The 26,961-nt window shown below is 42.2% G+C and overlaps 1 protein-coding gene across 1 annotated transcript in view; it reads left to right on the top strand.

Moving 5' to 3' along the window:
- CDAN1 (codanin 1) overlaps positions 1 to 26,961 on the top strand; it is a 270,195-nt gene that overhangs the window by 96,599 nt on the left and 146,635 nt on the right. Inside the window, exons 12-13 of the mRNA XM_030214355.1 lie at positions 8,640 to 8,757; positions 25,030 to 25,173. Coding sequence (XP_030070215.1) covers positions 8,640 to 8,757; positions 25,030 to 25,173 — 262 coding nt within the window. The remainder of the gene's footprint in view (positions 1 to 8,639; positions 8,758 to 25,029; positions 25,174 to 26,961) is intronic.

Raw genomic sequence — 26,961 nt, 5'->3', positions numbered from 1 at the left:
TCCACCTAAGGAAGCGTCCACTGTACCCATGCACCATGTCCTAAAAAAGACATTGCTGGCGAACTGGACCAAGCCTTTAACTAACCCCCACATTCCCAAGAAGATTGAGTCCCAGTACCGGATCCATGGGGACCCAGAGCTGATGCGCACTCAGTTGCCTCACGACTCTGGAGTTGTGGATTTGGCCCTAAAGAAGGCCAAGAGTTCTAGGGAGCATGCTTCGGCGCCCCCGGGCAAGGACTCTAGAACCTTGGACTCCTTTGGGAGGAAGGCCTACCATTCTTCTATGCTCGTGGCCAAAATTCAGTCTTACCAGCTCTACACGAGCATACACATGCGGAACAATGTGCGGCAGTTGGCGGGCTTGGTGGATGCGCTCCCCCCTGAGCAAGCCAAGCCATTTCAGGAGGTGATCAGGCAGCTGAAGGCGTGCAGAAAATTCCTGGCCAGAGGGGTGTATGACACCTTTGATGTTGCGTCCAGGGCCGCTGCTCAAGGTGTGGTGATGCGCAGACTCTCATGGCTGCATGCCTCCGACCTGGAGAATAGAATCCAGCAAGCGGATTGCGGACTCGCCTTGCCGTGCGGATAATATTTTTTGGAGAGAAAGTCGAACAGGTGGTAGAGCAGCTCCAGGTAGAAGATTTTTTTGGGGAAGGAAGACTGTTCCCTACTCTTCTGGCAAGCGTAGGTACAATCCTCCTTCTCGACAGCCTGCGGCCCAGGCTAAGCCCCAGCGCACTCGTTCTCGTCAGCAGCGTGCGCCTCAGCAAGGCCCCTCGGCTCCCCAGCAAAAGCAAGGGACGAGCTTTTGACTGGCTCCAGCAGAGCATAGCCGACATCCAAGTGTCAGTGCCGGGCGACCTGCCAGTCGGAGGGAGGTTGAAAGCTTTTCACCAAAGGTGGCCTCTCATAACCTCCGATCAGTGGGTTCTCCAAATAGTCCGGCAAGGATACACCCTCAATTTGGCCTCAAAACCTCCAAATTGTCCACTGGGAGCTCAGTCTTACAGCTTCCAGCACAAGCAGGTACTTGCAGAGGAACTCTCCGTCCTTCTCAGCGCCAATGCGGTCGAGCCCGTGCCATCCGGGCAAGAAGGGCTGGGATTCTATTCCAGGTACTTCCTTGTGGAAAAGAAAACGGGGGGGATGCGTCCCATCCTAGACCTAAGGGCCCTGAACAAATATCTGGTCAAAGAAAAGTTCAGGATGCTTTCCCTGGGCACCCTTCTTCCCATGATTCAGGAACACGATTGGCTATGCTATCTGGACTTGAAGGATGCCTACACACACATCCCGATACTGCCAGCTCACAGACAGTATCTGCGATTTCAGCTGGGCACACGTCACTTCCAGTACTGTGTGCTACCCTTTGGGCTCGCCTCTGCGCCCAGGGTGTTCACAAAGTGCTTGGCTGTAGTAGCAGCGGCACTTCGCAGGCTGGGGGTGCATGTGTTCCCATATCTCGACGATTGGCTGGTGAAGAACACATCTGAGGCAGGAGCCCTGCAGTCCATGCAGATGACTATTCGCCTCCTGGAGCTACTGGGGTTTGTGATAAATTATCCAAAGTCCCATCTTCTCCCAGTGCAGAGACTCGAATTCATAGGAGCTCTGCTGGATTCTCGGACGGCTCGCGCCTATCTCCCAGAGACGAGAGCCAACAACTTGTTGTCCCTCGTCTCGCGGGTGCGAGCGTCCCAGCAGATCACAGCTCGGCAGATGTTGAGATTGCTAGGCCACATGGCCTCCACAGTCCATGTGACTCCCATGGCCCGCCTTCACATGAGATCTGCTCAATGGACCCTAGCTTCCCAGTGGTTTCAGGCTGCTGGGGATCTAGAAGACGTAATCCACCTGTCCACGAGTTTTCTCGAATCCCTGTATTGGTGGACGATTTGGTCCAATCTGACTCTGGGACGTCCCTTCCAAATTCCTCAGCCTCAAAAAGTGCTGACCACGGATGCGTCTCTCCTGGGGTGGGGAGCTCATGTCGAGGGGCTTCACACCCAAGGAAGCTGGTCCCTCCAGGAACGCGATCTGCAGATCAATCTTCTGGAGTTACGAGCGATCTGGAACGCTCTGAAGGCTTTCAGAGATCGGCTGTCCCACCAAATTATCCAAATTCAGACAGACAACCAGGTTGCCATGTACTACGTCAACAAGCAGGGGGGCACCGGATCTCGCCCCCTGTGTCAGGAAGCCGTCAGCATGTGGCTCTGGGCTCACCGTCACGGCATGGTGCTCCAAGCCACATATCTGGCAGGCGTAAACAACAGTCTGGCCGACAGGTTGAGCAGGATTATGCAACCTCACGAGTGGTCGCTCAATTCCCGTGTAGTGCGACAGATCTTCCAGGTGTGGGGCACCCCCTTGGTAGATCTCTTCGCATCTCGAGCCAACCACAAAGTCCCTCAGTTCTGTTCCAGGCTTCAGGCCCCCGGCAGACTAGCATCGGATGCCTTCCTCCTGGACTGGGGGGAGGGTCTGCTGTATGCTTATCCTCCCATACCTCTGGTGGGGAAGACTTTGTTGAAACTCAAGCAAGACCATGATTCTGATTGCTCCTTTTTGGCCGTGTCAGATCTGGTTCCCTCTTCTTCTGGAGTTCTCCTCCGAAGAACCGTGGAGATTGGAGTGTTTTCCGACCCTCATCACGCAGGACGAAGGGGCGCTTCTGCATCCCAACCTCTGGTCCCTGGCTCTCACGGCCTGGATGTTGAGAGCGTAGACTTTGCCCGCATCTCAAAAAAGATAGTGGAATTAAAAAAGGTACAGAGAAGGGCGACGAAAATGATAAAGGGGATGGGACGACTTCCCTATGAGGATAACTCTTCAGCTTGGAGAAAAGATGGCTGAGGGGAGATATGATAGAGGTCTATAAAATAACGAGTGGAGTGGAATGGTTAGATGTGAATCGCTTGTTTACTCTTTCCAAAAATACTAGAACTAGGGGGCACACAATGAAGCTAGAAAGTAGTAAATTTAAAATGAATCGGAGAAAATATTTCTTCACTCCGTGTAACTAAACTCTGGAATTCATTGCCAGAGAATGTAGTAAAAGTGGTTAGCTTTAGACCATTATTAAAATGGACTTGGGGAAAATCCACTGCTTTTCTAGAATAAGCAGCATAAAATGTATTATACTGTTGTTTTGGGATATTGCCAGGTACTTGTGACCTGGATTGGCCACTGTTGGAAACAGGATGCTGGGCTTAATGGACCTTTGGTCTGTCCTAGAATTATGTACTTATGTACTAACTTTACTCTGCCATCTCAAAAAGGACATTAGATTTCAGGCTGCATCTTTCTCTGTTACTAACAGGCGGAGATCTACTCGCCTACTAGGGTGAATACTCATTGTCTAACAGCAAAAGCAGCTTCAATATGCGGTCTCTGAGAATGTTCACTTACTGAAATAGGTAAAGCAGTCACATGGTCTTGCTTCCATGCTTTCCCCAAGCATGTCTGCCTTAATCAAGATTTCAGAGAAGATAGAGCCTTCAGGTAGGCAGTTCCCTAAAATTTGTTCAGTTAACAGCTTCAGCTGTCCCTGACCATTCCTTAACTCTTTTTCTGGGTTGCTAATATCCTGTAAGGATGATCTTTATACTTCCTCCAAAGTGAAACCCTCAGTTTAGGAGTTCTTGCTTGTTCATGGAGATAACGAAGTTGCCTACTTGTAACAGGTTCTCCATACACAGCAGGATAAATTAGTTAAAAAATTCCACTCACCTTCCCCATATAGTTAAAGCAAGTTACAAACGTGACTGAAAAGACTGGTGAGGCAGCAGCAGTATGTTATGATCCTACAGGGACAGGCAGGGTAGTGACTGGGACTCGCTCATGATTGGCCATGTCAGGGATTGGGCTGATATCTGAGGCAGTTGACGTCAGATGCCAGACCCTATTTAAACATACCTCTGCCTGCATAGGACGCTAAGGTGTTATCTCTTTCAGCTGTGATCTTACCTTGTCTCCGCTTGGTGAATTTCTCTGTTGTTTGGTTGCTGTCGTTTCCCTTGCTCTGTGTTTGTTCTGTGAGTCTGTAGCAGCCAGCTTATTCTCTGATTACTTTATTGCTGTGCACCTGTGTTCATCTCCGTTGCTTCTGTGTGCCTTGCCGTTCCCTTTCCTGCTGTGTGGGCTGGCTGAGTCTTTTGTGCCTTGCCTTTCCCTTCCCTCCTGTGTGGGCTGGCTGAGTCCGTGGTAAGAGCTTACTTTCTTTGTTTGGATTTTCCTATTAACCCTTTACCTGCTGTATCTGTTGCTTGGTGCTTGTGAGCACTGCTCCTTGTATGACCTATGTACCTAGAAGCAGTCCCTCTCTGTAGTCTGCTTAAACCCTTTACCTGATGTATCTGTTGCTTGGTTCTTGTGAGCACTACTCCTTCTCTGACCTGTGTACCTAGAAGCAGTCTCTCTCTGCTTAAACCTTTTACCTGCTGTATCTGTTGCTTAGTTCTTGTGAGCACTGCTATTTTTTCTGAGCTGTGTACCTGGAAGCAGTCTCTTTCTGTAGTCTGCCTTACTCTTTCCCTGCTGTTTACGGACTGCTCCTTATTTAGCTGAGTTCCTTTTGTTGGTGTCTGTGTGTGGCGCTGTGTGTGTGGCCCGAGTACTAGTCTCTTCCGGGACTTCTCTCTGTTCTTTTCCCTTCCCTTGTTCGTGTTTGGGTTCTAGTTCGGCCTTGTGGCCTGTAGGCTTGGTCTCTGTATGTGTGGGTTTCAGTTCGGCCTTGAGTAGTCTATTCCCCTTCCTGGCGGTGCTTGCTGGTTGCCCTGATTGTGTTGGGCTTCGTGGCTGCGGTTATTGTGTGGCGTGAGCTTGCTGCGCCCTAGGCCTCAGCCTAGACACAAGGGCTCACAACCAACCTAACACAGTATAGGAACATGCTCAGAAAACCTGTCTCAGTTTGTTTTATCCTGCTGCCTGTGAAGAAAGCTTTTGACTTATGAATGAATGTTTTCATTTTCTTGTTACTCCACTGCTTTGTAGGTTGCTTTCTTTAGACTTCTTGATACTCTTAGATAAGATGTACTTTATTTTATATATTCTTCATTTATATATAGCTTATTGATTGTATATTTTCGTTATGCTGTATTTACAAGCTCGTATATAAAGTTTTTAAAAAATGTTGATGAGGGTGTTAAAATTATGGAACCTGTTGACGTATAAATTCAAGAAAGGAAGGAGAGAAGTTTGGCTTTCCCTAATACTACTAAGTTAACATTTTAGAAGTGTTTTCTATATTTATATAGACAGAGATAAAGGCCACTCCGTGCTATACGTACAAGCAGCAATCTTAGAATGGGCTCCAGCTTGGAGAGGAGATGAATTGAAGGGCAGGTGAAGCATGGCCCCCATGGGACCTAATGGCAACTCATTAACATGTCAAGACTGAGTTTTCAGCGTTTTGAAAGAGCAAGATTGAATTGATGCCCTAATTTGTCCATGTCCGCAAGATGAAATACTTTGTGCTTCCTCCATGGCTGTTCATAAGCCATACTCTCGGAACAATAGAGGATCACCCGTTGATCATTCTAGTGTCTCTGGATTGGTCAAGATCTGGTGAGACTCAAGGTGGGGTTTCCCACTGGCTTCCCCTTATTAGAACAGTTACTCCAAGGTCTGCTACCCATGGAAGATCTATCTTTGTTTTGTCTTGCACTCCTGCCCTTGAAAGAGCTAGGTTGTGAAAGAGAAGGTGTCTTGTTTTGGTTTGGTTTGGTTTGGTTTTTTTTTTTTTTTTTTTTTTTTGGGGGGGGGGGGGGGGGGGGTGATTTCCATCTTGCTGAGAGCTTGTAGGTGCTCAGCTAGCTTCATTGGCCTGTGTTAGAATTTGGCACCCTTTTAAGGTTTCTTGCAAAGATCTGTTTTTTTGCCTCGGCAAATAGACATCTTTCTTTACTCAAGTTTTTGTTGGGATGTATATCAAATTATACTCATAGATAGCAGCAACAGTATTATCCCATACTATCTTATGTATTCTTTCCAATAGTGGTGACCCTCCCCCATCCTTTGACCTACTGGAGACTTTTAACAACTATATCTCATAACAGCGACACATCTACCCTGGTGATACTACCCTTCCTCCCATCCACCCCAACCCACCCCTCAAAACAATAAAAGTGCAACTACTCTGGGTTGCCAAAAAAGCTTCTGTCACTCAAGTTGTTGCTTAATCCATCTAGTATATAGCTTTTGATATATCTCATTTTATTAGCTGATAGATTTATTTAATTTCCCTCCCAGATCTTTTTCCCACTCTAGCTGATGTTTATGCCTCGACTGGTCCCTCTCAACGAGGATCTGATAAATGCAGGAAATCACTTTTTGTAAGTTGGACATCTTGATAATTCAGACTTTTTTTTTTTTTAGAAAGGAATTGTATAAAGCCCTAGATTGTAATTATTTGGAGCCCTAGGATGCAGTCATTTCATGCTATAAAAGTGAGCATGTGGCATCTCACCTGGAGGTGGTCTATTTGCTTCAGGGAGTTAAGCAGTTTCATCATCCCTTTAGGGTTCTAATTTCCCAGTTGGATCTTAATATCAATGCTTTTTAGAGGCAGAATGTTGAGGGAAAAAGTTCTTTGATCTCTTGTACGTTTGATTAGTCCCATCCAGATATTTAACAAGAAATTTGTTTAGGAAGGCCAATAGACTCTTTGTCTTGTTCAGGGACCCTTATAAGGGAGAGGCAGCTTCCAGTTGTCTTTACCTAGATTTGCAACAGAGGTGATCTCTTGATTTCTGTGTGCTCATTTATTACAGGCTTCCTTCTGGGCTGAGCAAAGAGCAGTTTTTCTGGGGGACATTTGTAAAGTAGCCACTTGGTTCTCCTTGTATTCCTTTGCTAAGCACTACAGAGTATATATGCAAGCCAAGGAAGAGGCCACCTTTAGGATACATGTTCTCAGAGCAGGCTTTTAAGTTAGAATGAGGCCTAGTAAGAGCCCTTCTCAGGGAACAGCTTTTGAGCATGGGAAAACAACCATGTGTGGAATGAGTAGATTTGTTTTAAAAGCAGCCTCGAAGTAGGTTTTTAAGCTGTATTTGAATCTGGAAAGAAATGGAGCATGATGTACATATTGAAAGAGGCGATTCCAGGCTGTTGGTTCAGCAAACTGGAAAGCATGGAGTCTAGATTTGGCGGTAGAGGAAGGGCTTGGGTAGTTTCCATCAATCTGGACTGGTCTAGCAGGATGATTGGAAGAATTTATTCTTACCTGTTTTTCCTTTCCATGAATCCTGCCAGACCAGTCCAGAATCCTCCTGGAAAGTTAGCCCTTGTCTCTCTCATTCTCCTTGTTCTATCCCTCTATTTATTCCCCTCTCATCTCTGTGGAAAATTGGAGGTGGGGTAGTATTTTATGTGGTTTTTGTTCATTTAAAGTTTTAGATTTTTCAAGAGATTTTGTTCCACCCTTATTGGTTGACATTAGAATGCTGACAATAGCCTTCTCTGCACCAGTACTGTACAGTGATGTCACAAAAATATTGTGGTCCTCTATCTCCATCTGCTGACCATAAACCCCACACATCTGAATTGGTCTAGCAAGGTTCAAGGAACGGACTTAAAGTATTTTCCTACTGATGAAATACATGTTTTGTTTTTTTTTGCCATGACCCTATGTTTTGTAACTTGGATGTCCTTTTTCCAACCCAGATACCCTGTACAAATTTATGCTGCAAGAGACTTGTGATATATCTTTCTTGATATTACTTTAATTTGATGTCAAAGTATGATGAACCTGCCTAAAAAAGGAGTACCATGATAGTGTTTCAATGAACATTATCACTTAACATGGGAAACTTCGACTTCTGAAACTCTGTTTTTTATGCAAAGTATTTTCTTTGCTGCCCATCATGTTTCCTGCTCCTGTATTAGACTTTCAGCTCAGTATGAACTTACCTTGGTGCCCATGGTGCTGTGAATTTGCATCTACTCCATCTTCTCTTCTATGTGCATTCTCACACTGTCACTCACTCTTGCTCACACACACACACTCACTTTTATTTTTACCCCACCCACCCTATGAAGTTAGTCATTGTCCAGGGAAAACTTTCTGCTACTCCCTCTGGAACCTAAACCTGACCAGCAGGTGTATCTGTTGCACAATGGTGAAGTATCCCCAGCGTTTCCTGGCCTAAGAAACAGGAATCAGGCTTAGGACCTGAATCTGGGTATCCCACTGTTGCCACTATACCAGTCCTTGTTTTCACTGTGTTTCAAAAATGAGATACTCTCATGGTACCTTCTCAGCAGTAGTTTGAAAGTGATATAACTTGATTTTAAGATTCCAAAGTTGATTGGTTATTCTTGTGTATATGCGTTAATATGGTACTCTGATAGTGGGAACCTGGCTGTGGTTGTATGACCTGTGATATAAATGTGTGGCATGAAATTCCTGCAAATGGTATCAAAAGGCTTGCAGCGAAATAAGAGGCTGGATTCCTACTGTCACAGTATAGTATGTAAAATTAGTTATTAAAAAAGCTTGTAAAAGTTTTTAAAAACACATAGCCTCCTATAGTAACTGGTAAAAAGTTCATTTATAGTACTGTATATGCGTATGAATTCAAATTCCTATCAGTAGCTATTTGTTTTTCTTTTAACCATTGTATTTTTTTAAGTTACCAGTTGAACCAGCACCTGATGGATAGTCTGTGCCAAAAGATATTGGAGCTGGATGGCATTGCATTGATAGAACATGAGCCCAGTGATCATGAGGAGGCTAATGTGGATGAACAGGTATGTTGCCTGTTTAAGCCGATAGTGCCAGCTGAGGAACAGTGCTAGAAAGGAACAGAGGCCAGTAGCCTGGAAGAGCTGTATTACAGCTGGCACGCCAGAGGAGTAACATTAATGGAGAAGATGAGGCAGGGCTCGAGCTTCACCAGCAGACAAAGCAGCAAAACGCTTGCTGAAGATATGGTGTTAAAAGAAGAGGGGTGGGCACCTGCTGCGAGGGGGGGGGGGGGGGTAGAGAGTGCCATGAGCAGCAGAGTACTGTTATAGCTATAGAAGTAATTTTGAAAACTGCCATTCCCATCTGAAACATTGGTAGCACATGATCAAATTGTCATTCCAATAAAGTTTTCTTGAAACTGAATGAGAGAACAGAGAGTGTGCTCAGGAAAGGAGAGGAAATATAGAGGAGAGGGTAAATGGTTAGAGGAGTAAAATACGGGTAGAAGTGACAAGAGGTGATGGAAAGGAGAAGATGTTCTGCGAAGGTGAGATGTGAAAGGCAAGAGGAATAAGCCTGAGTGAGAGGTGAAAGACAAGGGGAAGGATAGAGAAGTGGTGATGAAAAGAGAGAGAGAAAAAAAAGAGGAACAGGTGGGAGGAATTAGAATGATATAGTCAGGCATATGGAGGGGATCGAGAAATAGAAAAAGTTGGAGATGCACAAAAGGTGAGACTTGTGGTCTGATGTAAAGCATCTTAATGACCATTTGGTGCCAGTGTGGTTGGACTCTTTCAGGAACTGGGTTAATCTGATTCTTTGTGGGTTAGAATATTAGCTAGCTTTTGGCCTTATATTGAAGGTGTTGCTTTAATTTGGAAAGGATGCTGGAGGTGGTTTCAGGGATGGTTCAGACTGTCATGTGTCAATAATGAAAGGTGGGTTCAGAAAATTGTCTTCCTTTTCTTTTGGACAGTTAGGGGTTGGCAACTTCACCCATTCATTAATTACAATTTTGGTGAATTATTGCAGCACATTGTATTTGTCTACCACAGCACTGTCTGTAACAACTACTGCTTCAAAATATTGCTGGCAAACCTCTAATAGGGAAAAGAGTTGGGACCGCTGTCCATTATTTTGTAGGAGCTGCACTGGCTCAGTTCATTGACATTTTTAGTTTAAAGGGCTGATGGTGAACAAAGCATTGGCTGGTATGCACCTGGCCTAGTTGCCAAATATGCTGTTCCAGTACCACCCTGTTCATGTGCTTAGATCCTCTCAGCAAGCTTTGCATGAACTACCTTCCATACAGATAGCTAAATTGTGTTTGATATGACAGAGAGCATTAATCATGTAGCACCATCTTTATGAAATCTGTTTTCCTTAGAAATCACCAGAAACCTTTATTCTTAGATTTCTGGAAGTCTCTTAAGGTCTAGTTTGTTTTTCTAGGCCTTTGGTGGGGGGGATTTAGGGGTTTATCCCATGTCTGTTTTGAATTTTGTAGAGTCTGAGCTTTCTACTGTGCATATAGCCTTAATTTTAATAGGAGATTGAATAATTTGAATTTGTCATTTGTAAATTACTGTAGTTTCGTCAATGAAATTGTGGCTAGGCAAATATGTATAAATAGAAATGTTAAAACATTTTCCAAAACTAGGATATTAACATTTTCATCTGTCTCCTTCAGCAATTTGAAATGTTTTATGCTACTCTTTTAATTTAATAGCACATTTATAACCTGCTTAACCATTAACATAGCTCGGCAGGGAACAGCCAAAAATGTTTGAGAATACTTTGCCTTACAAACAAATAAAAATACAATCACAAAATCAATAAACTAGAAAAGAGAAATGGGAAAAAAAGCACATAAAGTACATAGTATTTTGAACCATAAAATTTCTTAACCATTCTTCGTCATGTTGAAAGTTCTCATATTGTTGCTGTGAGTGTAAAGCATTCCACATTGAAAGCCCGCAGCCCACTATACACCTTTTTTCTCCATGAAACCAAATTGAATTCCTTGGCTGAGGAGAGATCTACCTTCCATTGATTCTCAGAATGTAAACTTTGTGCTGGAACATACCATATCAGCTAATGGGTCATATAAATTGGAACTAATCCATGTAAGATTTTAAAAAGCAAAGAAGAGAATTTTATACATTATTCTCACCTGAAAAGGCCGCCAATGTATTGTAATTAAAAACTATCCCATCTAGAACCTCCCCAAATCATCTTAACTGCCACATTTTGTGAAAAACTGAAGGCTGAATAATTGGACCTCCAGTAATCTCAGTAGAATGCTATTATATTAGTTCACAGTAGACGTAATAATCGCTTGAACTACCATTTGTAATTGCTGTTGGTCCAAATATGGCTTAATAAATCTAACATGCTGCAGTTTACAAAAAGTCTTCTTCACCACATAATTTTAATGCGTGTTCATAGACAAATGGGAATCTATAAAGACCCCCAACAGCTTAATTTCTTTGCTCAGAGTGATCATAGAACCAGCAATATTTGGAGAGATTATGGTTCCAGCCCTTTGTCACTCATCTAAACAAATACTAAAATACCTTACCACTTTATAGGTAGCTTCTAAAGATACTTTGCATGGAAAGAGCAAAACAATATTATCGGCAAAGGAGTAGTATGTTTCCTCAAATTGCTGTAAAAGTTTACCCAAAAAATGTAGATATACAGGTCACGTGGTGCTATGATCGGAGTCAGACGCGGGTAAGAGCGGCTCCGTTCCTCGAGGTTCCCCGCTTCCTGTAAATTGCACCTCCACGATATTTTTTGACACCCAGAAGAAGCGCTGAAGTAGGAAAGCGGAAAAAGAGTTGTTAATAGTACCTGGAAGGGGACGATGGCAACGAAATCTGCACAAAAAGAAAAGGCACGAGGGAAAGACAAAATGGCGGCGCCGTCCAGCCCGGCGGACTCCTCGATTTCATCAGCTTGGGTAGCAGAAATAACAGCCGAAATGTCGGCGGTATTCGAGACATCGTTGGAAAGACGGTTGGCGCCTATAGATTCGAAACTGGAGACCCTAAGTGGACAATTTGGGGAGTTCACCAAGGACTTAATAAGTTGTCAGGAACGTGTGAACGCGGTGGAGGATCGCGCTACAAAAATGGAAGGCGACCAGGAACAACTGAGGAAAACAGTAGCAGCCTTGGAAGCGAAGGTGGAAGACCTCGAGAATCGCTCGAGGAGGAATAACTTGCGGCTAATTGGTCTGCCTGAAGAGCTAGAAGATAGGGAATTAATAACATTTCTAGAAAGGTGGATTCCTAAAGAACTGGCCCTGGATGGGAACTTCAATTCTCTGCAGATTGAGAGGGCACATAGAGTGGGTCCACGTGGCACGAGGCTAGAAGCAAGGCCCAGAGTGGTTATTCTTCGGCTATTGAATTTTCGCCAGAAACAGGAGATTTTACAGGCGTTGCGGTCGGGGAAAACACTGATGTATCAATCAAAGAAAATTCTTTGTTTTCAAGATTATTCGGCCGGGGTGGCGGCACAACGTAAGAAGTTTGCACCGTTATGCTCACAACTATTCCAGCGGAAAGTGAGATTTGCTTTAGTATACCCGGCTGTACTGAGAGTGACCTGGAATGGGATAACGCGTACCATGCATTCGGTGGAAGACGCTAAACGTTTTGTAGAGCAACTGAACAACAATGGACAAGCTACATAAATAGTACATGAGGACTGGTATAACTGGGATATAGCGGGTACAAAGTCACAAGATAATGGTAGAGGTTGGGGGAAATATCCTTATGATGGGGAATTGTGGGGGAGAAATTGATGTCTTTGTAATGGTAAATAATGGGGGCTGAGAATTGATCTGATGTTGGGGTTTTTCTTTTATTGGAGGGGAGGGGGAACCGGGAGAGGCACTAGATGTGACGTTCCGGATGTGCGATCTGGAACACGGGTACGGGAAGAACAAAAGGGGGGGGAGGGAGAGGGGGGGAGGGGTGGGGGGGATGGTTTGATATATTTACAAATAGAGTGTGAGTTGGAGAGAAGTTCCTGGGGAGTTATGAAGAGTGGGAATATGTATGGGGGGGGGGGGGGTGGAGGCTGGGCTATCTCCTCCCAAAGTTAAAAGGAAAATATTTTGATATGTTACTTTGGGGTCACTGGCTTACAGCGTGAAGGTGGTAACATGGAATGTGGGTGGTATTAATTAAGCGCACAAAAATATTACAACATTTACACAGAAATCACATTGATATTGCATTTTTACAGGAGACCCATTTGGACGCTGGAGAACATGGTAAGCTTAAAACATGGTGGGTAGGCGAGTGCTGGGCTGCGGATGCTAATCATAAAAAAGGAGGAGTAGCCATCTTATGTAAGAAGGGTATTATTGATAGCCATCGGGTATTACATGTAGATTCAGGGGGGAGATATATAATGGTGGAAGTAACAATAAAAGGTTGCCCCTATTTGTTATGCAACATTTATGCCCCGAATCAGTATGACAAGCAGTTTTATAATCGCATAATACAGCTATTATTACAACAGGGGAATTTGGATAAGGTGGTGGGAGGAGATTTCAACGCAGTGTGGGACCCAGAGTTGGACAGCACAGGACGGAGGGCTCCAGAGACATACAGAGGGAATAGAGGGCTTAAGCAACTGGTTCGTCTGTTTGATTTGGTGGACAGCTGGAGAGCACTGCACCCTACTGAAAAAGACTACACTCATCTTTCGAGAGCACACTCCTCTCAGGCAAGGATAGATTATCTTCTGATTTCTAGGGGGTTATTTGGGAGAGTGGAGAAAGGGGAGCTGGGACCTTATGTGATATCAGATCATGCTTGGGTGCTAATGGAGTGGTCGGTGGGATTGGCAGAGAGTAGACCCAAAAGCTGGCAATTTCCAATTGAATTATACAAAGATCAAAAATTTAGAGAGCATATTATTGATTGTTGGCATCAATATGCAAGTCATAATAAGGAACATACGAAGGATCCGATTCTGTATTGGGAGGCCGCAAAAGCAGTTCTCAGGGGGGAAATAATTAGCTACACGTGTAGGAGTAGGAAGTTAAGAGATAGGGAGATTCTGAGATTGGGGGAGCAGTTACGTAAGGCCAGGAAAAGACTGGGGGAGGAACAATCGGGGAAGGCCAAGCAATTAGTACTTGAGTCACAGGTGGCGTTGAACTCACTGCTCCATCAACGTGCAGTTAAGTCTCAAATATATTATAAATATCAGCTATATAAGCATAGTGATAAAACGGGGAGATTGTTGGCCAATTTGTTAAGACCTAAAGCCCGCCCACAGGGGATATTGCAAATCCAGGAGTCGAGCGGGCATTTAGTACGTACTGATAGGGAGATTTCTCAGGTATTTCACCGTTACTACACAGAATTATACAAAAGCCCTCCGGACTTAGGTTTGAAGGGAGAGGTATATCTGGAATCCAAAGTACTGCCCTTGATAGATGAGAAAACTAGAGGACAGCTGAATGTACAAATAAGCGGGGACGAGGTGGAGGGGGCGATAGGGGAAAGCGCGTTGAACAAGGCACCTGGAGCTGACGGGTATAGAGCCGAGTTTTACAAATTAATGGGTACGGAGATCATAACCCCGTTGGCTGCTATGTTTAATACAATTATAGAACTGGAAAGAATGCCGCAGTCCTTAACGGTGGCACAAATAATTGTACTGCCAAAACCGGGTAGAGACCCGTTGTTGCCAGAATCTTTTAGACCGATTTCTTTGCTTAATTTTGAAGCGAAGTTGTTGGCAAAAATTCTAGCTAATAGAATGGCTAAGGTGCTTCCGGAAATTATACATGAAGCACAGGTAGGATTTGTGAAGGGAAGATCAATCACCAAGAATGTAAGGGAGAATATTGACCTCTTTGGAGCAGAGATCAAAGAGAGCGATACCATCTATCCTAGTAAGTTTTGATGCAGAGAAAGCTTTCGATAAGGTGAGATGGGACTTTATGTTTGAAGTATTGAAGGCATATGGCTTTGAGGGTCTCTTTGTTTCAGGAATAAGAGCATTATATGCGGAGCCACAGGCAACAGTGTTGGTGAATGGAATGTCGTCAGCGATGTTCCCAGTTCTACGGGGTACTAGGCAAGGATGCCCTCTGTCGCCGCTTCTCTTCGTACTGACTTTGGATCCCTTAATTAGAGAGATACTGACAACAGACGAAATTAAGGGGGTTCGAGTGGGGGAGGGGTGTTTCAAAGTAGCGGCATTTGCGGACGACATACTGGTACATTTGGAAAGTCCTCGAAGTTCCCTAGCGGCGCTTCTGGACATTTTTGGGGAGTATGGAGACTTTGCAGGTCTCCAATTGAATTTGAGGAAATCGGAGGCTTTACCTTCCTCAGTCCAAGTGAAAGATGAATGGAGGGAGGGGTTCCCTTTAAGATGGGCATCAGATTCATTTCGGTATTTGGGGATTAATTTAAGCATGGATGTGACAAAATTATATCAGCTAAATGTGGAGAAATTGATTGAAGACACCAAGGAGAAGTTGGAGCGGTGGCGTTTATTGCCAATTTCTTTAATGGGTAGAATTAATTTGGTAAAGATGGTTCAGTTTCCAAAGTGGTTATATGTTTTGCAAATTTTACCTATATGCCTTCTTCAAAAAGATTTAAGATTGTTTTATAAAAGGGTGAGTGCTTTTTGTTGGGCAGGGAAAAAGCCGAGGTTGAGAATGGCACTATTGGTAGGTCACTGGAGGCAAGGTGGTCTGGGATTGCCAGATTTGAGATTATATAACCAAGCCTGTATGCTTAGACATATGGGAGATTGGATTGAGGGGACAACTGTATATACACCTTTATATTTAGAACAGGAACATTTTGCGCCATATCATCTCTATTATTTGTTGCATTGTAAAAGAAGTCAGTTGCCTGAGGACATGAAAGGGAGTGTGCTCTTGGAAACATTGAGAGAGGGGTGGAAGGTTCTAGTGAGGCGGTTAGGAGGGGACCCTGAGGTGTCGGATCAGTTACCTATAAGAGGTAACGGTAGGTTTAGTTCAGGATGGGATAATGTTTGGTTTAAGAGATGGGAGCAAAAAGGGATATATCTTTTGGAACATGTACTGGGAGCCACAGGGGAGTTAGAACCACTAGAAACTTGGGAGGAAGAGTCCTCGAAGGGGTGGGGAGCACAGTTTGCCTATGCACAATTAATACACTACATAAAGACTTTGGATAAGAATAAAGTGCAATTTAAGCTAGGAGTAGAGCTTAGGTCATTTTTTTCAAAGATATCGGATTGTGGATTGTCCGTCTCTGGGTTGGTGCAGGCCCTTGCTCAGTTAAGTCCCGCTAAAAAGTTTGAGGGGATCAAGGCAAAATGGGAAGAGGAATCAGGAGTGGGGCTAGGTACGTGGGAAGTCTTGCAATCTTTAAAAGGAGTTTATACTTTAACATCTGATATGCGATTGAGGGAATGTGGGGCTCGGGTGATCCTAAGGGCATACATGACCAAGGTGATACTAGCACATGTGGAAGGGGCCCAAGATTCGCAGTGTTCCAAATGTGGTCATCCTAGACATACATACTACCATGCATTTTGGGCTTGCCAGAAAGTAAAAAATTTTTGGACCCAGGTGGTGCGATTTTTGGAACACCTGGTGAATAGGTCTATTCAAGGTTCAATGGAACAATTACTGTTGGATGTGCCTGGAGCATTTCACAATTTAAGGGGGCCTGGGCGGCTGCTTTGCAGGAAATTATGCTTGGTGGCTCGGAAAACAGTATTACAATACTGGGTGGGGGTGGAGACTCCTGCATTTGGACATTGGAGGAACCAGGTACATCAGTTGATGGCATGGGAAGCTCGAGATGCGAAAGGCACTTTAAGACGCAAGAAACAGTTTCTGACAATTTGAGACCCATATTTACAAATAATGAGTCCAAGAGGTAGAAGTTTTATTGTTAACAATTTGTAAACTCCCTGGGGTAAGATTTATAAGAGGGAAAGGAGGGTAAATTGCTCATGCTCAGACTTTAGACATTTGAATGAAGACTGGGGAGGGAGGGTAGGGAGGGGGGGAGAGAATGGTCTGGGGGGAGGGAAGTGCTGATTCGAAATCCAGTATTGGGTTGGTTAAGGAATGGGGGCAAAAGAGGGAGGAAAATAAAGTTTGGGGAAACAATGTATTTTGGTTCACTGTTGGAATTTTATGTCCTTTCTGGAGTAGACGGAGGGTACGTATCTTGTCCAGTAAAAGTGGAAGATACTGAAGTCTTCAGAGGGAGGGGCAGTTATGAGGATATTAGTACGGACTGAACGATATTATGTTAAAAGGAGGTTATGGAGATTCTGTAAACAAAGGTTTAAGGTTTAATGTAAAGGATGGGAGGAGAGGGATTATTTGGGGATAAAAGAAGAAAATGTTTTGACGTACGTGGATTGATAATAGTTGTATGTTGTATTAACAAGGTTGTTTGCTGAATATTATGAATACATATTTTATATGATACGTCAATAAACAGATTTAAACATAAAATGTAGATATACATTAAATAAAATTGGCGAAATATGGGAACCTCCAGAGAATAAATGCCAGGGTGTGGGATAAATTACCCTGCCACATACTTTCATTTCCTGAAGCTTCAAAAGGTCCGCAAACCAACTGGGGACATGGCCAGCAATCCTCATAGCACTTAATTCTGCCAGAAAATATAATGATTCACCAAATCAAAGCTGCTGTAAGATCCAGTTGGATTACAAAACTCTCGTCTCATCTAAATGGATTGCTAATTTCTGTAGTAGTGTGTCCAAAGGGATCTTATTGCCGTGCTGACTCCGGAGGCCAGATTGCATTGGATCTAGAAGTCCGATTTTCATAATATGTTGCTGAAGTTTCTCCGCTACAATTGCTTCTGATAATTTTGCCATAATAGAAATCTGTGTCACTGGTCATAGTTTGAACAACAGCAAGGATCATTGTCCTAGGATTTCAATAGTGGTTGGACTAAAATATCTCCAGAAATCTTGGGGTAGCAACCTTCCTTAAATAACAAATTTATCATCATTGCCAACCACAGCAGGATCTCCTCTGGGGGATCCTTTAGAAAACTCCAGGGCAGTGGTTTAGTGGTATTCATAAAAATTTTGAACTCTGCTTTTCTTAGCATCTGAACCAGACCAGTCCAAAACATGTGGGTTCTGTCCAGTGACCAGTGAGTCCTCTTTAAGTTTCCTTTCTTTTTTGGTGCGGGCCGCTTTCAGGCCTGCTCGGACGGCTTAGTAAAAGACCCCCTCAGTTTTTTAAAAAACTTTGTGATCTGCATTGAACTTCTTCGAGGTATATGCAGAATATAAGAGAGTTTTTGTTAAGCTATGTTATTCTATGAGTGCTGAAGAAAAGAATGCCGCCACTTTTGTAGAGAAGGCTAGACGATATTTAATATAAAAAGTTTACTCATTTGTTTAGTGTACAAACTAAATTACTGATTACCATCAATAGGGGTAGTCAGGAAGCATTTCTTGATAAGCAATATACAAGTCAGAATGAATGATTAAAAACAAAGCAATGTACAGCAGAGAGAGAAATCAGAGTGCTTAAAGCAATGCTATAGACAGACAAAGAGAAATTCAAAATGCTTGCTTCCTCCTTGTTTTCCCTCTAGTTTTATACCGGGCCTCTGACTAATTCTCTCATACAACATTCCTGTGCAAGTCTCAGAATACCACAAACTGTTAATCATGTGCAGAACATCTGCTTTCTATTACCCCCCTACTTTTTAGTCCACAGACTTTCTGGAGCCTGCCTTTGGCTAATGTTTAATGTCCGTCAAATTTCTCATGCCTCAGGAGGGTTAGTGTTAAACCAGCTTGTTGTAATCATGGAGCCTTCCACTCCGCATTTTTCATACTTTTATTCAACAAATCTTTCTTTTGTTCAACAAATCCTCCCTTTTGAGGCCGGGTATTCCAGGACTCAAACATCTGTTTTAGCTTCAGTCTGTATCCTTACCTCCCTTCTAAATTTCCTCCCCCCTTGTTTGTGGCATTCAGTTTCTGCACGCTTTTTCAATATTTTTGGCTGACATATTAAAGTTCTATTTATTCTGAATTTCAGTTATCATTGTTATTTTAAAAGCATCCTGGCACATCTTTGCAAACATGCTAATACATGTTGCATTAAACAGATTCAATTGTACTAGGGTACAAAATTTATATCTCTTGAGGTATATAATTTATAGGACAGTGAGCTTCATCAAAGGGAAGTACACTGTCATTCATTCTTACTTTTCATTAGCTGATGTGGCATTAAAAATTACACAAATTAAAAGCATAATATTCATTGAATCAGTTGTTACAACATTCTGCGTGTAAGTGCACTTTATCGGGGGAATGTGTTCAGTTGTCATACTATTAATCAGACACCAACATGATGTCTGTGGGTACTTGTCCATAAGCAAGGCTTGCTTATAAATAGTCTCATTTGTCCAATGAAGGTTTTCATCATCTCTTACACAGGTATTATTGGGATCACAGTCATGGTGCCCACTCAATTTTATCATTGTAGTCCCATATATCATAGCTGGCAAGGACAAGGATGTGGGCACATATGATACAATCAGTCAAATTCAACATCTTGGCCACTGTAACAAGTCTATTATCATATGTGTTCATTGTCCATTAACAAACAACAACAGTCCAATACCATCATGTTTAGGGACATGATGTTTGTTTATTCTTTGTCCATTTCAATGTTATTAATTCGTCGAATATCTGCTAAATGTATCCAAGAAGTATGACCTTCCAGACGGGCAGCGGTCTGAGTAAGGGCCGTGATAGCAAAAGGCCCTACATACACAGGATCCTTCCATGTTTTATGTGTAAAGTTCTTTCGTAGCACTAGGTCACCTACTTTAAAAGCACAAACATCATTAGTAGTTCCTGCCTGTGATACTACATTTGTTCGGATCATATCACTTGTCAGGTTCAACATAGGTTGTAGCTTTTGCCAGTACTGAGCTGTGCTATCAGTACTTGCTGTCTGCATCGGGAAAAAATGACGTCCTGTCTGAATTTGGAATGGGGTCAATTTAGTACGCCCATTAGGTTGGGCCCTTATAACCATCAAAGCTAATGGTAACAAATCAAGCCAGGTATATGGTTTACCTGCTGTTTCCTTGTTTAAAGCCTTCAGTAATACTCTCAATTTAGTTTTTAAAATACCATTGTAGCGTTCCACCAAACCATTGGAGGTGGGGCGATATACTGATACCTTTCTGTGTGTTAAACCCATAATCGTTTCCATTTCTTTCAAAACACTGTTATTAAAATGTGTCCCGTTATCAGAAATTATTCTAGACGGACACCCATGGCTTGGCATAATATGAGTTATCATTCTTTTGCTGGGCCTTCTGGTATTGGAAGTGTCCCAGGTGATATTTTAGGACCTCGTTTAGGTATGTTAATATTGCATACCATGCAATTTTGCACAACCTGTTGAATCAGGTTATCAATTTTTAAAGTCCAAAATCTTTGCTCAAACTGTTGTTTCATTGTATCTTTATTCCAATGCATGGTTGCATGCCACTCAGCCAATACCTTAATCGCCTGGCTCATTGGCATACAAGGTAATCCTTCTTCTGCATTAAACCATTCACTTCCCAATTTCATACATCCTCTCTTCAACCATTTTTCACTTTCCTGTCCCTCTGGCTGCCACATTTCAATCTTATCTACATTCGTAAGTGGCCCTTCCTGTGTCTGTCTAGTATTATACAAAATCTTTTCACTTTGCTTAACCACCTCCGTTGCTGCTGCATCAGCCATTGCATTACCTAGTGCCTCAAAGGTTGGCTTTTCAGTGTGGGCCGGGGTCCACACAACTGCAGTTTTTCTACCTTCACGTTCCCTTTTTGCCAAAATTTCAAACAGCAATTTCCAATATGTGTAATGTTGTAAATTTTTACCTGCACTGGTTATCATCCCCCTACGCTGCCATTTTAATATATGATACTGTAGTGAACTTGCAACATAACCACTATCAGTATATATAGTGACATTTTGAGTCATATCAGTGTGTTGTAAGGCCGTAATAACGGCTAAAAGTTCAGCATGCTGTGCAGTATGGTCAGGAGGGGTTTTATATTGTACTTGCATTATCTTTCTTAGATTCTCATCTACCTGCACGCAGGCAAAGCCTGCAACAGTCCTTTCACAAGCTCCATCTGTAAACCATATTAACCCATCAGATAAGGGTTCAAAAGTAAGACAGTGAAATGTAGGGATTTCTATAGTATCGATCTCACCCTCTTGATCGACAGGAAAAAGCAGATCTATCTTATTTCTCTGTTCTTTAGTTAATGGTATTATTCTTATATCTTGTCCTAAAAGTACTGCTTGATATTTTCCAAATCTAGTGGCTGTCAATGCTGTTTGGCTAGGGCTCAACAGCGTTTTAATCGTGTGGTTGGTATGTATTACAATAGGAACAAAAGGCATTTGTGCTCTCCATTTACCTACTGCAGCCACTATAGCTGTCAGTAACTTTGGTATTTCTTTCATTCCCTTCTCCACATGATTAAAAGAGCCTGACAAAAAAGCTACTGGTGCATTTACTTCATTGTTTTGATTAATCATAGCTGCCCAACTATTTCCCATGTCTTTTACCCACAAATGCACAGGTGATTGGATATCTATTACTGCTAACGGTCCTGGAGATAATAAATCCCTCACAATCTTAGCCAGTACCATCTTATCCTGCTCTTCCAATACAATTAGTGTATTCTTTGGTGTGGCTGCGGGCAGTTTCAAATGTTTATAAAGTCTCATTACTTTTTGTGTATAATTTGGTATCCATTGTCTGCAGTAATTTAACATTCCCAAAACAGCACGTAACTGGGTAACTGTTTGCGGTACCGGAGTCTCATTTAAAATAGATATAACTTCTGGTATAATGACCTTATGTTCTGCTGAAACATTTTGTCCTAAAAAGGTGACAGTAGACTGAGCTATAACACATTTTTCCCTGTTACATTTATATCCTAACTCTCCTAATAACAAAAATAATTTTGTAGTCCAATCTAGGCATTCTGCTTCAGTCTCAGCAGACAGTAGAATATCATCTACATAGACAAACAATGACACCGTGTCAGGCAATTGACTCCTGAAATCCTTTAAATCCATCATTAGTTGTTTTGAGAATACCGATGGACTATCAGTAAAGCCTTGAGGCATCCTAGTCCACCTGTATGCCTCATTCTGTACTATAAATGACGTCAAATCCCTAGACTCTGGATGAAGAGGTATTGAAAAGAATGCATTAGACAAGTCAATAACAGTGTTATATGCATATATATTCTGAGTGTGCAAAAGTGTAGCAGGATTTGCACAAATCGGAAATTGATTTTTTGTAACCTCATTTAGCTCTCTTAAATCATGTACTATCCTTACATTGTTTTCCCCTTTTGGGACAGGAAACAATGGGGTATTGTACGGGGATACTGAAGGTTCAATAATAACACATTTCAATAATTTATCAATGTGTTCCAAGGTTTTGGATACTAATTTAGGTCGTATGGGGTAAGGGTCTTGCTTCGGCCCCTTTGCCCCTTCTATTAATTCTATCTTATGGGGTTTTGCATTTATGGCTAGTCCATATGGTGAATCACTTGTACTCCAAATATGTTGTGGTAATTCTTCCATAACCCTTACTTTATTTTCATTATTCAACTGTTGGACCATAGTGAGCAAACTTGGTAGTTCTTTATTTCCAAAATCTAAACACAATCCTAATTGAGACAATAAGTCTCTACCACACAAATTTACTGGGCAATCAGGTGCCACTAAGAAGGGTACCACAGCCTCCCTTGAACCGTGCGGTTGGCATTCCAAGCGCACCAGAGTCGGTTCCGTTAGCCTTTTTCTTTGTTCTATCCCCGTAAATCCCACTGTTGTTCTATACTGATTTGAAAGCTTAACTCCCTGCGGTTTTGCACATAACACAGAGGTACTCGCCCCTGTATCTATCAAAAATCTCACAGGAGTTCCATATTTGCCAATTGTCAATGTAATAAAGGGTTCCCTTGTGTCTAATCTGAAAATCATTCCCTCCTCCTGACACTGGTCTGCTTCCAGTCAATAGCATTGGTCTGGAGTATTCTGCCAAGTTGGAAAAGCATTTACAGTACCCTGTCTCTGTACTGCAGCCCCTGGTCCCTGTGATTGCGTTGCTGGCTGCTGTATTGCAGTCTGCGGGGCACTCACAGGCATCCCTATTACTTGTGGCATCAATCCTTGCTGCGTCTGCATTTGTACTTGGGGCATTCCTGCATTCTGATAACATTCTGAAGCATAGTGACCAAATTGCTGACAAATCATATTGTTCAGATGTTATTAAAGATTTTAAATCACCTCTTTCCCTATTAGCCCTACACACAGAACTAAGGACTGTGACTAATTCAAGCCAGATGATCTCTTAACACTGCAGGAATCTCACTTAAAAAAGAGTCAAACAAAGTTAAATTGCAAAAACATTTCACATAGAGAACTAGAACTTATTAATTAAACAGAGTAACACATATTTTAAAATAAACAGAGATCAGAATTCCCTATAAGACAAAGAACTTATTTAAATCTAATCTAAAACAATCTTTTAAAAGGAACAAAGAAAAAATTTCAGTTCTTCTTGACCTTTCTAACCTGTAAAGCCAGACACCCGAGAAATCAAAAACAGATGACATTCCTCAACCTTCAGGCTGAACAAAAGGTTGCTTTTCCCGCTCTTGCTGTATTTTTTCAAACGATCCATACTGAGACCAGCTCAAAAAAGAATCTTTTGCATCATACCATTTCTCATGTATTTTTTCAATCTGTTTTTTTTCTAATGGGAATAATTCTATGACATGCTGCAAAGGGGAGCATTTTTTTGAACTATCTAAATCTAAATACATAGCATATACAGGAGGCTGTTCTTTCTTATCTGCCCCTTTCCCTTTCATTTTATTCTGACTATTACAATTTCTCCTATAAAGCCACAACCTACAAAAATATACTAATGCACTTAAACAAAGAAAATATACAAAAAAGAAAACTACAAAGCTAAACAAATACCACTAATACGTCCACAATGTAAGCTTACTCACGCGTCTTCTTATTTCTCTTTAGCAAGCCCAGGAGTCCGTCACCTGTATGTCCACTTCAATAGTTTGATCACTCCCAAATCCGTGGTACATAGTAATCAGGCGTAAACAACGCTTGCTCTCTCTCAAAATCCTGTAAAAAACTTCATTAACAACAAACACTTAATTTGTTATTCGTCTGGCCTTCTCTTTTCCGTTTGCGGCCTACTCCTGGCTGGCTCGCCACTTTGAAGAAAAGAATGCCGCCACTTTTGTAGAGAAGGCTAGACGATATTTAATATAAAAAGTTTACTCATTTGTTTAGTGTACAAACTAAATTACTGATTACCATCAATAGGGGTAGTCAGGAAGCATTTCTTGATAAGCAATATACAAGTCAGAATGAATGATTAAAAACAAAGCAATGTACAGCAGAGAGAGAAATCAGAGTGCTTAAAGCAATGCTATAGACAGACAAAGAGAAATTCAAAATGCTTGCTTCCTCCTTGTTTTCCCTCTAGTTTTATACCGGGCCTCTGACTAATTCTCTCATACAACATTCCTGTGCAAGTCTCAGAATACCACAAACTGTTAATCATGTGCAGAACATCTGCTTTCTATTACCCCCCTACTTTTTAGTCCACAGACTTTCTGGAGCCTGCCTTTGGCTAATGTTTAATGTCCGTCAAATTTCTCATGCCTCAGGAGGGTTAGTGTTAAACCAGCTTGTTGTAATCATGGAGCCTTCCACTCCGCATTTTTCATACTTTTATTGAACAAATCTTTCTTTTGTTCAACAGTGCTCAACATCATCAGCCAGGATAGACCAGGATATTCAGTTTTGGTCATGAATATCCAGAAATGACAATACCTGGAAATTATGCAGATGCGGTTTATATTTAGTGATGTACCTGCAAAGCTAAAGCAGGCAAAGTTAGACTGCTACTTAAGCAGTCTAGCATGCTCAGTAAACTTATGTGGGCACTAGTACTGCATAACGTCTAGCACTGCCCAGTTAAGGGCTGCTGAATCATATCCAAGCCTGCTCAGTGTGGTTTAATCAGGTGGGAGCCTCTCCTGTTCAGTTTACCTCTTTTGAATATCAGGCCCATAGTTTACAAGTGCTCTCAGCCTGACATGAGTTTGCGGCTGTACTATTATTCCCTACAGATGTTTGCAGAGTGCTGATGCTAATCCACAGCATTTACATTTCAGTTCATATTGTGTCTTTTTGTCTATTTGCAGGATGAGAGAGAGCGTTTTACTTCTGTGCTGATGACTCTTCGACTGTTAGCAAAGTTTCTTGGTTTTATTACTTTTCTGCCATACCACACACCTGAGCCACCAACAAGAGAACTACAGGAGTCTGCTGTGGCCTTAAGAAATCAAGTATGTATCTTTTTTTTTTTTTTTTAAAGAAATAGGTCTTCCTTTTGATGCTATACAGCTAGGTGCCATTTCTCAGTGAAAGTGCATCTCAGGTGTTCCCAATCTGATAACAAAACAGAAAAATCCTTCCCCTGTGGAAACATTTTCCATATAAACCATTTATTTTCTATTAAATAGCAGGGGTCTAGGGAGAGAAATAGGGGTGGCTAGGACAGGGAGGGGGGGGGGATTTTCATGTAAAATATGAATGGGGCACATACATTGCTTGTTCTGTTATATTGGTTGATTAGATTCATTGTTATCTTGATTGGTTGTATTCTTTTTCTCATTGATTTTTCATATGGCTTGTAGTATTAATTTTGATCAATTCATCAATAAACATAATACAAAAAAAAGAAATATCTTTCTTAATTTCATTAGTTTCAAAGTGAAACAAATATGTCTAAATTTTGATTTGCTTTTATTCTCCTATTGCTCATTCTGTCCTGACCTGAGGAGGAGGTTTTAACTCTCAAAGCTAGTCAAGGAATATTTTAAGTTTGATAAAAAGATTTCACCTTTGTTTTGTTTGGGTTTTATTTCCTGGTTTTTGGTTTTGTTTGTCTTTGTTTATTAATCTTTATTTCTGTGCTTTTAAGTGGACTAACATAGCATCTGCCCTATTCAATATTGTATAGACATGTACCCATGTTGGGAGAGAGGAGAACAAAAACAATTATTAAAAAACTCATGCTTAAAAATCAGAAATAAGTGGGAGATCACGTGATGCGATGAGCTGAGCAGACGTGCTTTGCTGTAGCTCGAGGGCCTTCACCCCGTAATCGCGAACATACTGCTCAAATAGCGCTCATATATAACAGCTGGTCACAGCGTGACTTTATGGACAAATATATAAGTAAAACCTCAGTCAGAATGGCGCTGCGCACCGGGAAAAAGGAGAAAGAGAAAAATAGAATGCCTACCCCGGATTCCAAAATGGCGGGCAAACTGCAGCAAGCTGACCAGGTATTTTCAGCATCGCAACTCGAACAATTGACTACTGCGGTAGCGAAAGCCTGGCAGCCCAAGTGGGACGCTCTAGAACAAAAGATAGACGCCTACCATACTAAGCTGGAGAGACTGGAGACTCGCACGGAGGACTCGCAACAAGGGTCTCGGCCCTAGAAGATGATTTGCAGGGCTACAGCTTAGATATTTGCGAGGTCAAGCAGCAGCTCCAGGAACACATAGACAAATTAGAAGATCTAGAAAATCGTTCCCGGAGGAACAATATCCGAATTGTGGGTATCTCGGAGAATGTACCAGACAGAAACTTAGTGATATGGCTCACAGACTGGTTAATTAAAGAGTTGGCCTTGTCGGATTCCCTCGGGCCTCTAGTAATTGAGCGTGCACACCGCGTGGGACGTAAAAATGACACCCAGACAAGACCGCGAGTGATAGTAGCGCGAATACTCAATTACCATCACAAAATGGAAATATTGAATGGATTTAAGATTCGCAGAGGGGATCTAACGCATGAGGGACGACCAGTCCTGATGTTCCAAGACTACTCCGCAGGAGTCCAGGAGCAACAGAAAAATTTCATCAGTTATGCTCAGCACTGGTGCAGAAACAAACTTGCTTCATACTCCAATACCCAGCATTGTTGAAAGTTTCACTTCAAGGACAATGGCGCATATTTAAATCTCCGGAGGAGGCTAAAGCTGGATTGCGGGAACATGGCATCCTTGAAGGAGACTGAGAGCATTTTTTAGTATTTGCTGTGAGCCAGCGTATTAATGTAAT

This window comes from Microcaecilia unicolor, chromosome 9 (genome assembly GCF_901765095.1).
Source record: "Microcaecilia unicolor chromosome 9, aMicUni1.1, whole genome shotgun sequence".
Classification (NCBI taxonomy): Eukaryota; Metazoa; Chordata; class Amphibia; order Gymnophiona; family Siphonopidae; genus Microcaecilia; species Microcaecilia unicolor.
The sequence above is the reverse complement of the archived record's forward strand: the minus strand, read 5'-3'. Positions and strand labels throughout refer to the sequence as shown.